The sequence below is a fragment of the Panthera onca genome, chromosome D4, assembly GCF_046562875.1.
Source record: "Panthera onca isolate mPanOnc1 chromosome D4, mPanOnc1 haplotype 2, whole genome shotgun sequence".
In the NCBI taxonomy this organism is placed as follows: Eukaryota; Metazoa; Chordata; class Mammalia; order Carnivora; family Felidae; genus Panthera; species Panthera onca.
The window spans coordinates 44,793,736-44,810,076 of record NC_138351.1 but is presented as its reverse complement, the minus strand read 5'-3'; the positions used below and the strand labels follow the sequence as shown (position 1 = coordinate 44,810,076).

General features: G+C 45.2%; 1 protein-coding gene across 1 annotated transcript in view; it reads right to left on the bottom strand.

Annotated features, from left to right (window-relative positions):
- Nucleotides 1–15,192, bottom strand: part of ACER2 (alkaline ceramidase 2) — a 34,796-nt gene extending 19,604 nt beyond the window's left edge. The window contains exons 1-3 of the mRNA XM_060609682.3: nucleotides 14,967–15,192; nucleotides 5,074–5,188; nucleotides 4,191–4,332 (exon numbers count right to left, since the gene is read on the bottom strand). Of these exons, the coding sequence (XP_060465665.1) occupies nucleotides 4,191–4,332; nucleotides 5,074–5,188; nucleotides 14,967–15,074 (365 nt within the window). The 5' untranslated portion in view covers nucleotides 15,075–15,192. The remainder of the gene's footprint in view (nucleotides 1–4,190; nucleotides 4,333–5,073; nucleotides 5,189–14,966) is intronic.
- Between the last annotated feature and the right edge of the window lie 1,149 nt (nucleotides 15,193–16,341).

The window sequence follows — 16,341 nt, the reverse complement described above, 5'->3', positions numbered from 1 at the left end:
TCAAAAAATAAATAAATAAATAAATAAACATAAAAAATGTAAAGATAAATAATTAAAATTTTTTTCAATGTTTTTATTAATAACCATCAACAGCTGAGCGTATGATGATTCTTAGGACATTCGAGGCAAGATAAAAGAAAGCTTTTTTTTTTTTTTACCTGCCAACTATTCCTGTTTATATCATAAACGTTAATTTCCCTGCTGTTCTAGACCTTACCTTCAAAATACTTACCAATGTTAGACATTCGTAATAACTGCTAGCATTTACTGAGATCTTATTCTGTACAAGACACTGTAGTGTATATTTTACAGGATTTTCCCATATATTTCCAACCCCATGAGGTAGGTACTCTTCTTATCTCCACTTTACAGATGAGCAAACTGAGGTACCAGGGCTTTAAAAACAAAACCTACTACCCAAAACCATGCCTGTCTGATACAATCCCTTAGCCACCACACTCTGCTCTCCTTTCTCCAGAGATCTCAGGCTGGAACTACTTTTAATGTGTTTTTAGAACCACTCCTGCAAAGTCGAGATCACAAACAGACGTCAACTGGTAAATTTTGACAGTGAAGCCACACGATCCCTGGTTTTGACGTGAAGTCCTTGGTCTGGCCCACCACTTGGGCACAGAGCTGCACCTGCCCCCATGTCACAGGCAGTGAGGCTCACAAAAAGGGGTCTGGTCGTCTTGCTCTGCCTGTCACTGGCAAGTTGAAGGTGGACGAATAGACCTGAACTCCTTATTTATAACGTGTTATTCTCCCCTAACACCATCCCTCTTCTATGTTCATTCACATCTTCAATTCCCACTTTCTCCTTCAATGTACGTGCATATCTCAGAAATGCTCGGCAGAAATCTCCACGTGCCATTGGTAGTAATGAAAGCTAACTCTGTATGCTCACCATGTGTGCTCTGCAGGATCCCCTCACAAGATGATTATTTCCCTAGTTTGACAAGTGAAGAAACAGGTGCCTGGGTGGCTCAGTTGGTTAAGCTTCTGACTTCGGTTCGGGTCGTGACCTCACAGTTCGTGGGTTTGGGCCCTGCATCAGGCTGTCTGCTCTCAGCACAGAGCCTGCTTCAGATCCTCTGCCTCCCTCTCTCTGCCCCTGCCCCGCTCGTGCGCACTCCCTCTTTCTCAAAATAAATAAATAAACTTAAAAAAGAGGAAATAGAAAGCTAAAGAATCAAGACAAATCACACTGTTTGTAGGCAGAAAAGCTAGGATTCAAACCCAGGGCGCTCCCAAAGCCAGGGACATAAACATCTGGGATGCTCAGGGCCCCCAAGGACTCTCCCCAAGCTAAAAACAGTGGGGTCACATCTTCCCAGAGAAAAGGTGCAGGGTGTTGGCGATGAAAAAGGTCCTACGTGGTACTGACTTCTCTGCCCCATGATATGGGCTTTGTTGTTAAAAGTTGGTAAGCTTCTAGAAATACATCCGTTTTCCTCTCTCCTGCTCATAACATTTCCCCACTTCTCCCTTCAAGAAAGAGAAAGTTTTTCTTTTTCACATCATGAACACATTAAAAACTGTCGCTTGGAGGGGCGCCTGGGTGGCTCAGTCAGTTAATGGTCCAACTCCAGCTCAGGTCATGAGTTCGAGCCCCACATCTGGCTCTGTGCTGACAGCTCAGAGCCTGGTACCTGCTTCCGATTCTGTGTCTCCCTCTCTCTGCCCCTCCGCCGCTCACGCTCTGTCTCGCTCTCCCTCAAAAATAAAGATTAAAAAAAAATTTTTTGTGAATAAATAAATAAAAATAAAAATAGTTGCTTGGAATTCCAAGTGGCACCTCCGGAGGGCCATGAACAAACAAAACCATTCTTCTCATGCTTGCAGCTTCTCCCTCAGATCCCAGGACTTGAAAGCTCAGATCTGAGAACCAAGAGGCCCCTCAGCGCTCAACCTCCCACGCCCCAGGCTCAGGGCAAGGATGGAGGTGAGCGGTGGGCACCTTCGACACCACAGGAGAGGCCAAAAGTAAATGATGTTTCTCAGCCAGAGTCAGGAAGCTCCTTCTCCACCTCCCAGGGCTTTCTAAGTGCTTCCTTTCCAGTCCCGTAACCGAAGCGGAACACGCACAAGACTGGAAACTGGAGACCGCCCAAACCAACCTGCTACACGTGAGAGCCTCCCTCCCCCACTGAGGAGAAAGCCTCAGCCAAGGAGACCGTATTTCTCCCAAGACCTGGAATGCCCTTCTTATCACTTCTAGTAAGCAGCTGGCTCACTCCCTTGTGGTTTTGTGATCCAGGAACCTTGAGGATACCTGAGCTGCTCAATGATACTCAAAATACTATTTAATTCAAATCCTTCTTGTACAATGAAGACTGTACAGCTAGTTCGCTTGAAGTAGGTCTTCTCCCTATCTCATTTTAAAATACACTTTTAGTGTTAAAAATTAACATGCACTCCTTAAAAACAAAAACTATACAGCAGTATAGATCAAAAGCAAACGTGAAGGTTCTCCCCTCCCCACCCCATTCCTAAGAGTAGCCAATGGTGGGGCACCTGGGTGGCTCAGTCGGTTAAGCAACTGACTTGGGCTCAGGTCATGATCTCATGGTTCAAGCCCCGCATGGGGCTCTGTGCTGACAGCTCAGAGCCTGGAGCCTGCTTCGGATTCTGTGTCTCCCTCTCTTCTGCCCCTCCCCCACTCACACTCGGTCTCTCTCTCTCTCTCTCTCTCTCTCAAAGATTGATAAATATTAAAAAAAATAAAAATAAAAAAATAAGAATAGCCAATGGTATCGGTGCCTGTCTTCCTCCTCCAGGCATTTCTGTGCATATACAAAAAGATATACTCAAAAAAAGATCAGTTCATTCATTCTCAAACTAGGATACCATGTGCTTTTTGCAGTCAGAGTGTTTTATGGACACTCCTCCACCTCCATCCATAGAAGAGAGCCTCATCTTTAACACCTATAAAATTCCTATTCCTGGTCACAGTACCAGAAAAACCGTAAGGAATTCTTTTATTTTCCCAGTAGAGCTCTTCCCTGGGTATACACAGTTTGCTTAATTATATCCATGTTTTTAGACTACATCTATATATAGTGACAAAACAGTGTCCTACAGAGAAATATATGTGGGTAGTATATTCTAGGAACCCTTCTCATTGTTATGAGGTTGGCTCTCTTCTGTTCCTTCAGATATTAACAAACCTCATACAGCTCCTCAGAAAGGCTTTCCCTGACCAAACTCTAAATCGGCACCCCATGTCACCACTACCCCTTACCAGCTTTACTTTTTATCATGGCACTTAACATAACATTGTATTGTTTGTTTGTTTGTTCATTGGTTTGTACCCTCCTCAACTTCAGTATAAATTCACTGAAGGCAGAGACTACTGTTTTGTTTACTGCCAAAGCCCAGTGCCTAGAAAATTACATAGTTAAGTGTTCAAAAAAATACTTACTGGATGAATAACCATATAAGCATCATAATAGATATGAAAATGCATCTTTTGGGGCGCCTGGGTAGCTCAGTCAGTTAAGCGTCCGACTCTTGATTTCAGCCCAGGTCCTAATCTCACAGTTCGTGAGTTCAAACGGAGCCTGCTTGGGATCCTCTCTTTTCCCTCTCTCTCTGCCCCTCCCCTGTTCATTTTTTTTTCTTTCTCTCTCTCAAAATAAAAATGAACACTAAAGGTTTTTTAATGAATAAAATGCATCCACTCTTGAAATTCTGAATTTCCAGCTTAAAGGTGTGTGTGTGTGTGTGCATGCGTGTAGATCTCAGCAGAAGTATAAACCAATACCGTTTGACAACTACAGAATCCATAACTGCAGGAACTAATTCCTTAGTGGAGTTCTGTAAACTTAGCAAATGGTAGAACTCGACTGGACTCGAGGAAATGTTCTAGCAGCAAACCAAAGGTCTTCGAACTACCATTCCATAATTTCTCCCCCACTGAAAATCTTTGCACTTTTGTTCATATCCTAAAGGGAGACATTTGACTTTTTTCCCCATTAGCATATAAATTCTTCAAGTATACTGAAATTTCCTCTTTAATCAGTTTGTTTATGGTCTGACACAATAAACAATCAGTGGATATTAAACAAGTATATGATAAGCTCATCACAAAGTTAGGCTACATCGTGTGCTGTTTTTCTTGATACGTACGTGGATATATTGGGTACTGCACCTAGCAGTGAGTGCAAAAATGTTTAGCACGAGCTTACCTGTCATTCCGAAAGATCTTTGGTAGATACCTTCTGGGGAACCACATGGCCAGAGCACACATCAGAACCCAAAGGATTGCAAGTTCATCAAGCATCTGACCCAAGAAACTTAGGGTTGCATGGAAGTAGACGGATCCAATTCCTAGAATCAATTACAACCAATCACAAAGGTCACCACAGAAGAACAGACTCACAAATTCAATACACTGCTGAAGGACCGCCCTTTCAACCAACCACTGTCCCAGTCACCAGATCACGTTCGCACTGAAAGCAGAAGCTAAAGGCAGAAACCCCTACCACCTAGGCATGCACGCTCAAAGCCCTAGAGAGCAGATTTCAAGCAGGACCCAATGTCAGCACATCAGAACTTTAATAATCCCACAGTTAGACACACTCTGTCCTCATCCACCAAGGCTTCATGGGAACAGGCAGTAAACAAGCCAACATTCTCTCACCGTTAAGTATTCCCAACCTGCCTGTGGAAGGAAATGGAAATTGCACAAGTGTTTCCCAGAACAATGAAGGCTCCAAACATCTAGAATTTTCTTTTTTTAAATTTTGATCCGTTACACTGAAGTCTCATCAGAGTTCAATCATTTCATGTGATTGTCTTCAGAAGTTGTCAGAAAATGGCAATGGCACAGCACCGGTAGCCATTACATAAATAAACCTTCGAAGGCAATTAAGTGATAATTACAGTCAACCTTGTTATCAAGGCCGTATTCAAAAGAGCCCTCCTTCTGGCGTCAAGCAAGCAAAATAAAAGTTGGCTGAGACGTCAGAGTGACTTTGGTTTACAAAACATAATGTTCAAACAGGACAGGAAGTGTGCAGAATTCCATTTCCTCCCTTTCAGCCCAAGCTTGAAAATGAATCCACTTACCCACTACCACTAAGAGAGTCCATATTAGGTAGATGCCACTGTTGAAGCATGTTGCATACTGACGAAACAAGCACATGCAGATGGGCGGTAAGACGAAAAATAAGACATTGCTGATCTGGTGGGGGGGATGTAAAATGAAAAGAGAAATATTAAGTCAAAGGGCAAAAAATAAAGCCGTGTGTTCCAAATATGCTCTTTGCAAACTGGGAGGAATGTGGCCATACCTCTTGTCTAAGCTCTTACGTTTTTTGTTTTTTTGTGTGTTTTTTTTTAACTGCAGATACAGGGAAATTTAAGACCTCTTTCATGGGGACTCCTTCTCATCTCTTTGATTATGGGAGCAGCTTCAAACCTTAGGTAAAGATCAAATTTTCAGGTTCTAGTGTGGATTGAAGCCTCTTTTCTCTCCAGGGGGTATTTGCTTTTAAAAATATGTATAGGTTATCTAATGTAATATACACAAAGCAGTACATTTCAACACATAATCACTATTGAAATATCACTAATGAGCTATTTTACATTCTTTTGTTCACATAAGGCTTTGAAGTCCAGTATGAATGTCATCCTTCCAGCAACCTCCATCTGGCCCAGCCGTATTACATGTGCTCAGAAACCACAAGTGGCTAGTGACTATCATGCTGGCCGGCTCACCTGAAATTTTTTTTTTAACTTATTTTTAATCTTTTTTTGGGGGGCGGTGTGGTCATAGCCAGTTCTTGTATCCCACATTTTTTTTAATTGAGGTAAAATTCACGGGGTGCCTGGGTGGCTCAGTCGGTTGGGCGGCCGACTTCGGCTCGGGTCACGATCTCGCGGTCCGTGAGTTCGAGCCCCGCGTCAGGCTCTGTGCTGACAGCTCAGAGCCTGGAGCCTGTTTCGGATTCTGTGTCTCCCTCTCTCTCTGCCCCTCCCCTGTTCATGCTCTGTCTCTCTCTGTCTCAAAAATAGATAAACGTAAAAAAAAAAAATTAATTGAGGTAAAATTCAGACAGCATAAAATTAACTATTTTAAAGTGTACAATTCTTGTAGCACCTGGGTGGCTCAGTTGATTAAGTGTCCAACTTCGGCTCAGGTCATGATCTCACAGTTCGTGAGTTCGAGCCCCACATCGGGCTCTGTGCTGACAGCTCAGAGCCTGGAGCCTGCTTCGGATTCTGTGTCTCCCTCTCTCTCTGCCCCTCCCCACTCATGCTCTGTCTCTGTCTTAAAACTAAATCAAACATTTAAAAAAAAATTAAAAAAATAAAGTGTACAATTCAGTGTCCTTAAATACCCTCATAATATACAACCATCACCTCTATCTAGTTCTAAAACATTTTCATCACCCCAAAAAGAAATCCTATACCCAGTATGCAGGCACCTTCTACTCCCTCCTTCCTGCCCCAGGCTCTGGCCACCACTAATCTTTCTGTGTCTACGGATCTACCTATTCTGGATATTTCATAAAGGTGGAATCATATAATATATGACCCTTGTGTCTGGCTTCTTTTGCTTAGCATAATGTGTTTGAGGTTCATCATGTCGTAGCACATATCAGTAACTCCTTCTTTTTTTTGTGGCTGAATAATACTCCATCATCTGAATACCCCATTTGTTTATCCTTTACTCATTAATGAGTTGTTGTGAATGGTGCTGCTACGAACATCCATATACAAGTTGTTAACTACTCATTGTCTTCTGGGCGTATGCCCAAGTTGGCATCACCGGATCCAATGGTAATACCATATTTGACTGACTGAGGAACCACCACACGGTGGCCCACAGTGGCTATACCATGTTTCGTTCCCACCAGCAACGTACCAGGGCTCTAATTCCTCCACCACTTTGCCAACACTTGTTATTTTCTGGTTGTTTTTGTTTTTAAATAGGGCCATCCTAGAAGGTACCAAGTGGTAGGGACACGCAGCTTTTTAAGTTTCACTTCTAATCATGACTCATAAGTGACTGCAGGCACAGGAAGTATGCAGAACGTGAAGACCACAGCTAAGTCTAAAAGAGCAACACCAATGGGGAGGGGTGGGAGGATTACACACACACACACACACAAAAGACTAGAAAAAAACTTTCAGAGATAGGAGGATGGGGCAGATAAAGTCCAGAAAGTCAAGGGCCTGGCATCCTTCAGAAGACCAGTCATCCATGTTGAACAGTACAGAGGAGGCCACAGGGGAACCAAGAGGATGGGTGTCTGAAGTGAACTGAAGGAACCAGGGTAGAAAGGCTTTACCAGACCCAGGAAATTGCACTGGTGCACAACGAATCAAAACGCATCAGCAAACCCCAGGACTTGAGGTGTGTAGGTAAGGATTGGCTATGTCAGTGGCCTATGCAGGTCCCTGTCACCATCTGGGAGCAAGAGCGGTTAGAAGTGACACCGCTTCTAGAAAGGGAGAAAGGCCGGGTAGGAGGGAAATAAAGTAAGTAAAGAGAGGAGAACCAGATCCTGCGTCAGCAGCAGGATGGGAGCGGGGCTGGCGCCTGTGGTTAAAATCTAAGACTGAAATCCCCCGCGGGGCTGCACCATTCTGGAGAAGAGGGTACTTTTTTCCTGGTGAGTCTGCTCCAGTGGGGATCTTCTCCATCCCACATGGGAAGCCCCTGAGCTACCTGTGACCCTGAGCGAGACTATGAATAAATGGTCTCAGATGTCCCAGCTGGCGTACAGTCTCCAGTCTTAGAAATACGGCCAACTCTCCTTCACCAAGCAGGTTAAGGAGGAATAGTGTACCGTCTACGTACATTATCCCACAGCAAGCTGTTCACTGTCATGACCACAGCCTTCAACCTTCCAAGGAATCGTTGAAAGAATGAAAGATCTTTAAGAGTTAAAATAAGAGGGTTTAAGACCGCCCCTTGTTTTACAAGGGGCAACACATGAGGGTCCAGAAAGGCTCCCAGGCTGGCCAAGGTCAAAGAGGCAGTCACCCACAGAACAGGGGCCAGCACTGAGCTGTTTCCACTGCCCAGAGCTGATTTTCACTGCCAAGCCCCTAGTCACACTCTGACCCCCTTGGCTTAACTCCTCAGTGGTTACCTAAAAGCTCTGAGCTGTACCTGAATTGTGTACGTAGGACATGATTTCAATGTGGCTCTCCTTTTGTTAAACACAAAAGGAAGGAAGGGGGTGGGGGAGAAGGAGAAAATGGAATTGCTCTACCATAGGTAACTTAAAACCTGATCTTTCTCCTTTCTTCTACATAAATGTGCTCTCCTGTTTAAAAAAGCTAAAGTCTCCTTGCTGTCCTCCTCCCTAGAGATCACCATCGACCTCAGACTCACAGCCTTCAGGTCGTTTTCTTTGCATTTATGCGACGGCACACACATCGCATATAATAACTTCATCACTCTGCTTCCTTCTCTCGTTCAACAACAGGCCATGCAAACCTTTTCATCTTAGTTCAGATAGACTGACCTCACTTGCTCTACATGCTGCACATGCCAGTGGTTTATTTAACCATTCCCCAGTGCAAGGAGCTCCAATTTATAGCCTCTCCTACAATGCTGGGGGATAGAAGACATTTTGCTTTTTACCCCGGGGTAAAAAGTATTATATATATATTTTATATATATATATATTTTTATATACGTATTATACATATATTTTATATATTTTTATATACATATATATTATATATTTTATATACATATATATTATATATTTTATATACATATATATTATATATATTTATATATAGTATATATATTTTATATATGTATTATATATACTTATTATATATTATATATATTTTATATGTATTATATAATATATTACATATATTTTATATAGAATATATATATTATATACATATAATATATATATATATAACTTTTTTTAAGTAAGCTTCACACCCAGCATGGGGCTTGAACTCACAACCCTGAAATCGAGAGCCAGATGCTCTACTGACGGAGCCAGACAGGCATCCCATTTATCCCAATATATCTTTATTGCCTCAAGTCCTTGCAATCTCCGTCTCTTCAGCCAGGTGGAACCATCTACTGCCAACCTACCCCCAACTGGCTCTGTCCATTTACATTCCCACCAGCCATGTGCACATTAATCACTGTTCAATGTATTTACACACTGCTCACAAAGGCATGAAGTCATCTATTATACCTATAGGAAAATCATGGGACTTCAAACATTTTTTTTTTTTATTTTTTTAAATGTTTGTTTATTTCGAGAGACAGAGTGTGAGCAGGGGAGGGGCAGAGAGAGAGAGACAGAATCCGAAGCAGGCTCCAGGCTCTGAGGTGTCATCCCAGAGCCCTATGCAGGGCTTGAACCCACAAACCGCGAGCTCATGACCTGAGCCGAAGTCAGCCACTCAACCGACTGAGCCACCCAGGCACCCCTCAAACATTTTTTTAATGCACATATTAAGGAGTTCAATTTAATTAGGCCCCATCTTAATACACACTCCCAAATAACACACAAATCACATTACTGCCACTTCCCAGCCCAGATCTACCAGTGACTGCTGGCCTTCACCATGCCCCTTAAAGGCCTCCATCTATGAAAAGACAAAGGCAAAATTAGAGGGAGACTCCCCCCAAGACAAAAAGAGGAAGGAACTCCTAAAGAAATAGAGAAAACAAACAAGTCCTGGTTAAAACACATATGCAATGGCCCCATCTCTTCTGAGAAATGAACTTCCCCTTACCATTGTCTGGGTCAATCAAGTTGAAGAATATTTCAGCCAAGGGATATTTTTTAAAGCCTACTGCTTTGGAGAATAGGTTTGCTTAATGTCTGCAGAGCAGATTTTTTTGATTAAAAGGAAACCACAATTTTAAAACGTATTAATTATTTCCTTAGAAATTTCCTCATTCCAAGAATTCCTCCGTAAGTGTCGCACCAAAATAATCTGGAGGAACAGACGGCAATGTCCTCCTGACGCACATGAGTGTGCGCTTTCCCAAGCAGAGGGTAAATGCTGACAAAGCAACAGGCTGAAAGATTTCCTGAGCAGGAGGTTCATAAACAGCTAAGGGGCATTCCCCTCTAAGAGCAGAAGTCTGTGCATCTTAACTGTATGCAGATTTCGAACCCTCCATTCTGTTCCCCTCCTGCCACCGGAGGGCCAACCGTCCCAGTCTGCCTGGGGCTGAGGAGGGATCCCGGGGCATGGGGCTTTCAGTTTTAAAATCAGCGAGGCCTAGACAAACCAGGGCAAGTTGGTCACCCTACTCAGAAGGCTTCTTGCAAGATTCCCCCACAGTATACCAAGCCCGTGCAGAATATGAATAGTACCCTTGCCAGCTTGGACACATCTCTGGTAGGGCCTTCACCACCCGATGACCGTCTGCAGGTCTGGTCTCTGTGACACGAACACAGTAGTTGCCCAGTAAATAGATCTATAGATGAAAAGATACAGGCCAGGGATTCCTGGGTGTCTCACTTGGTTAAGCGTCTGACTTCAGCTCAGGTCATGATTTCATGGTTCGTGAGTTTGAGCCCCGTGAGGGGTCCCGTGCTGACAGCTCAGAGCCTGGGGTGTGCTTCTGATTCTGTGTTTCCTTCTCTCTCTCTCTGCCCCTCCCCTTCTTGTGTCTGTCTCTTTCTCTCTCTCAAAAAAAAAAAAAAAAAAAAAAAAAATTAAAAAAAGTGTTAATAATAAAAAAGTAAATAAATAATAAAAAAAAGATACAGGATCTAGGTAATTCTGCCCTACAGTACAGGAGACATGGGCTTTGGCCTATCAGGAGAACTGCTTTCCTTACCTTCATTGTTGGCAGACCTAATTTGGAAAGGTGACCAATCATGAGCTGATCTTAGGCATATATTTTGCTTCAAGACTCTTTTCAGCACTAGTTGATTTCCTTCTGACCCCCTGAGTCACTGCCCAGCAATAGAGTCCCCCAAAAGCAAAGCCCAGTGGTTAAAAAGCAGACACTACTTTTCTCTGACCCAGCAAGTCCTAGAGTCTTTCTCTTCAATGTGACTAGAGCCTGAAAACTTAAAACGTAAAAAGGAACTCAAGTCAATAAAACTTGTGTGTGGAAGAAACAGTACAAAATATGCACAAGCAACAAAAGGTTGTGAAAGAGTGTGACATGTTCTTGGAAGGGATATTTGGGCTTGGCTGAAGCCCAGGATGATGACAAGACTTGAGGCAACAGAGATTTGCAGAGCCTGAAGGCAAAATGCTTTGTACACCCAAACATCGTCAGTTGGGAGTATAAACCAGGATACTGTCTCTGGGGGGCCATTTAGCAATAATGATCAGCCTTTAAGTAAACATTCTCCTTGATGCAGCAATTCCCCACGGAGGATTAGTACTTGGGAAAAGCACACCCAGATGCATCTATGAGGACATTCATTGCATCACGGCTCAAAAACGAGGAGGAAGGCAATAAAACAGAAACTTCCAAACTGTCCATCAAAAAGAGACTGAATGGGTAAATAAACTATGGTCAGTCCAGTAAGTGGAATACTGATTAGACATTGTAAAGAAAAAAAAGAAGTCTATATGAGCCAATATAGGACCAACTCCAAGACCCTATTAAGTGAAGACACCAAGAGGAGTCTGTGTAGTATGATCTCAACTGGGTTAAATAAAAACTTAGATATTGTATGTATACATTATACATACATAGTTTATATACTCACACAAATACATGTCTTCTGTACAACGACTTAGAAAAGGTCTGAAAAGATATGGAAGAAAGCCTGTTTTTCACTATAACTTGCATACTCTGAACTTTTTTTTTTTTTTTTTTTACCATGATCGCTTTTTGTGAAAATTAATAAATGGAAACCTCACTGAAGGGATGCTAGAAGGGGAGGCTGGGAGGGGAAGCCCCTGCCACTCGATGTCAACTACAGACCACTATCAGAAGACCCTTTAACAGAAGACCCTTTAACAGAAATGGATGGTCAGTCACAGGCCCCCATGGGGAAAGATGTACATTGCATTTCCCACAAGAAATCCATGATCCCTGCAACTCAGCCAATGAGAAGCGATCACCCTCAACTCTTGCTTTTCTCTAGTTCAAAACAACCCCTCCCAACTTCCTCCTTCTCCATAAGATAACATTCCTCTCCTTTGTTGGACTTGCCTATGGTTTTACTATAGCTTGCTTATCCTGAATTGCAATTCTGTTATTACGAAATAAACCCATTTTTGCAGGTGGTAAAGTAACTTTTATTTTTTAAGGTTAACATTTTATAATGAAGGACAATTATAGCAAAAAACTACTTTCAACACACTCTCTCATATCAAACATCATTAGTTTTATCCTGTAGGTCAAAAGGTCCCAAGGCAGGAGTTTCAAGTTAAAGAATCAATGAATGATATACCTGTACTGTGCCAGATAAATCAAAGGTAGCTGCAGTAGCATTTGGATCTTCAGGAAAAGTATCCTTGCAGGGTCAAATGGACCAAGTTTTAACGCTAATACTGCCATTTTCTTGACCTCGTCAAGTTGCAAAATCTATCTAGCCCTGGTTTCTTCCTTTCATCAAATGGATCTAATAATGAGCACCGACTGCTTAGGGTGATTGTGCAGTACACGGCAGAGTTTCAACACCTAGCAAACAATTAATGTAGCCGGCAGTAATTGAAGTGGTAATGATGTGCTGCCCCCAAGACCCATTAAGAAGGTTCTGGATCCATCTCCCAGTCCTCTTTGGACTTTATATATTCAATTCCTTAAACTTCTCCTTAAAATGAGGAATGCTTATTTTCTTCTAAAATGGATAGTTAGACCTGCCGCCTTAGTATGAGGATTTAAGAAACTGTTTTATCACCAAGTAATAGTCACGGTCTTCCTCAATATAAGAGAGATAAGCCCGGTTTGTCCTGTGATAACCTTCAGGAGATAACTAGGGCTTGGAAACAGAAAGAAGGAAATGGTTTTTGCTAAATTCTTTGGACCTATACTCAATAAAGTCAGGTGACCAACTACTTCTCTGAGATGTAAAGCTCTCTGCTGGTCTAACACAAATGCAGTTTAGGAGTATCCAGAAAATAAAGTCTGTTAGGTGGACCAGCCAGGCTAATCACCCACAGACACCGCAGCTGAAGATCCAAAGAGCCACCCAGGCGCCCCGACAGTTCATTTCTAAATAAGACTTTGGGGGCACCTGGGTGGTTCAATGGGTTGAGCATCCAACTTCAGCTCAGGTCATGATCTCGCAGTTCAGGAGTTCGAGCCCCGCGTTGGGCTCTCTGCTGACAGCTCAGAGCCTGGTGCCTGCTTCGGAATCTGTGTCTCCCTCTCTGTCTGCCCCTCCCCTGCGCGTGTGCGCGCTCTCTCTCTCTCTCAAAAATAAACATTTAGAAAAAAAATTTAAGACTTTGGCACTCACTGCCCAGCTCCATTGGGACTAGATTAAAAGTAAAAACAACATAAACTCTCCCCTCATCCAGTGCTCTGGGGCTTTTCAAGGCAAGTGCACAGCCTAGACCAATTTGTGGCCAAGTATCGAGGCCTGAATCTCAACTGGCCTCAGACTCTACAGAGAATTACCTTGCTGGGTATGTGAGAACTGGTCCCCAAACTGCCATTTGTTCCTTAAGTCTCTGGTGAAATCCTTAGTAGCATTCTCCACTTACAAATGGAGAAAATGAGTTACCACTATGAAAGCGCCCAGCCACACCCCAGCCCATCCTGTGTGCCCGTCTACACCCGAGAGTATGCTCTGAAAGGAGGTGTACAACAGGTGAGCTGTAGCCACCTCCACTAACTGTCTTTCACAGTATCTACGGACAGCAGAGGGCCACGCTTTCTTGAAGAACTAACCTGGTCATAAATAAGAAGCAGGAGTGTTGATGAGGAAGGGATGGAGGGGAGACTCCGTACAGACTTCTGGATGGTGCCAGAAACCTGAGCATGACTGCTCCCTTCTCTAGAGCTCAGTTTCCTCATCAATGAGTGAAAGGGCTGGGACTAGCCCATCAGAGATTCCTCCAGGCTACTGCCAAGGATGTTCTCCCCGCAAATCTAGGGAGTAGGGAGCGATCCTAGAGAACAATCACAAATTCACAGTGACTCATAAACCAGGAGTTCCTGGTGTGTGTGTGTGGGGGGGGGGGGGGGGGCAGCAGGAGAAAGGACCATGCAGCATCTTCTATTTGGTCTGGGAATCCTGAGCCATGCTGCACAGTGAAAAGAAGAGACATCCTTCTAGTTTCAAGCTTTCCCTCGCATAAAGACTTCCAACACCCGGGATACTGCGGGGAGTGGGGCGGGGGTAGTTTCAGCTTGCCCACACACCATCACTCCCAAACTTCCCTCTCATTCCCCAGGTTTAATCACTGGAGAGGGCACAGGCCTGGGGAAGTTGTCTTTGGAGCTCGACTGAGACTGGGAACTAAAGACAAAGAAATAAGAACTAGTAGTCATTAACTTGATTCTGGCCCAAAGTAGCTCGACCTGTGGGGTGGAACCAGTCAGCACGGTAGCAGTGGGCCCTGCCCCTGTGACCTGCTAGGGGACTCCCCCTTTCCCCGGACTGCTAGAGCAGGTATGCAGGGGAAAACCGCACAATGCGACCCAAGTGCGTCACGCCACAGAAATCCTGGGGGGGGAGGAGGGGGCGGGGAAGGGAATTGTCCCGGCAGGTTCACCAGCCCAAGTCATCCTCCTGGGAGAGGGGTTGACAGGGTCCACTGGCTTCAGAACTGGTGAGGATCAAACAAGACAATAGAACCATCTGAAGGAAATGACAGGGGGAGGATGAGCCCAGATGTCAGGATAGGCACCGAAGAAGACAGATGGAGAGCTGGAAGGAGCGCAGAGGAGGGGGCGCGGGTCGATTCTGGCCCTGGAGACAGAATGCCCCAGATAAACGTGGAGACCCACGTCCAGATTCCTGGCGCGGCCACAACTAGGGACGTTCCCCTCCCTCCAGCCCGCCTGCCAGCCCAGCTCCCACTCCTGCACGCACCGTGTTGTAGAACTCGGCGATGGCAGGCACGATGGTGTAGTTGTCTTCGCACCAGTCCACCTCCGAGCTGCCAGCCCGCAGCTGGTCCCACCAATGCGGGACGCTCATGGCCGCTGTGGGGCATTGGAGCAGCTGCCCCTGCAGCCGAGAAGGGCCCAGAGCTACTGTTGGAAGCCAAGTGCAGCGGCCGCGGCTTTATACACACGAGTCAGCGGCCGGATGTGGCGCCTCCCCAGCCGGCCTCCTGGTGCTCCGCTCCGCCTGTTGGACGTGACTCGATCGCAGAGACCCCTCCCCCAGCTCCGCCCCCTGGGGAGGGGAGGCGAGGATAGGAGCAGACCACGCCCAGCCTGGGGGGCGGGATGGGTGTCGGAGGAGAGGTAATCCGGAAGCGGGAACCTAGCTCCAGGCAAATTCAGATACCACCCCCCACTTCCTCGCAAATGGCAGGTGCCCAAAGCCTCGGAGGTCAGGCTCATACTTGCCCACGCCTACCTTCCTGGCTTGGACTCACCGGCGCCACCCCTCCTACCCCGGGAGTATCCAGGCCCCCGCATACTCTCGAGGAGTTTGCAGCGCTCTGGCTGCGCCCTGCGTGGGAAGCCCGTGCTAACACCGAAGAAAGAAAAACCCTCGGTCCCCCTGAAGCTAGTTGAGGGTTTGCTTGGCAGGACTCCATGCCATAAGCTGGGGCAGGAAGACTGCGGGCTGGAGTGGCCGACTCCATGACCTTCCCCTGCAGCCTCTGCCGCCCCCTGCGCAGTCGAGCACCTGTGCAATTTCCAGAATGCTCTTGGTCCCCTGAACTCCAGCCTTAGGGTGTTCATCTGGTCTTCAACGAAACATAGGGCGAAACTTTAGTCATACCAACACTCGGAGGATGCACTGTGGCAGGTATGACATCTCCAGGACGTCCGAGGTGCAAGAGATGATGGTATAGATATATACTTGTTACATGCCACACAGTTTGAGGAGCTTCCATGCATCCTTACTTAGTGTTCCCAGGGAGAATCCTGTGAAGCCGGTTCTATTGACAATGCCATTACAGCTAGTAAGGCAGAGCTAGAAATCACATTCAGGCAGGATGACCTCAGACCTGCTGGTAACTACTTTGCTACCATAGTTTCTAACACCCAGTCTGGTCCCGACAAAAGCCAACTGTGTGTGTGTGTGTGTGTGTGTGTGTGTGTGTGTGTGTGTGTTGCCTCTGGTCCTTGAGTGGTTCTGGGATTCCAGGTCACGACACTGGCAGCGACAGAAGAATCTTCTGGTCAGCAATCCATGGTGCCTGTCGCAAGCATCTGCTTGCTTAAACCTTCATGGCACCCCAAAGGCCAGCAGCTCCCCAGGGACTGCCCTCTCTAGGCCTGACTGT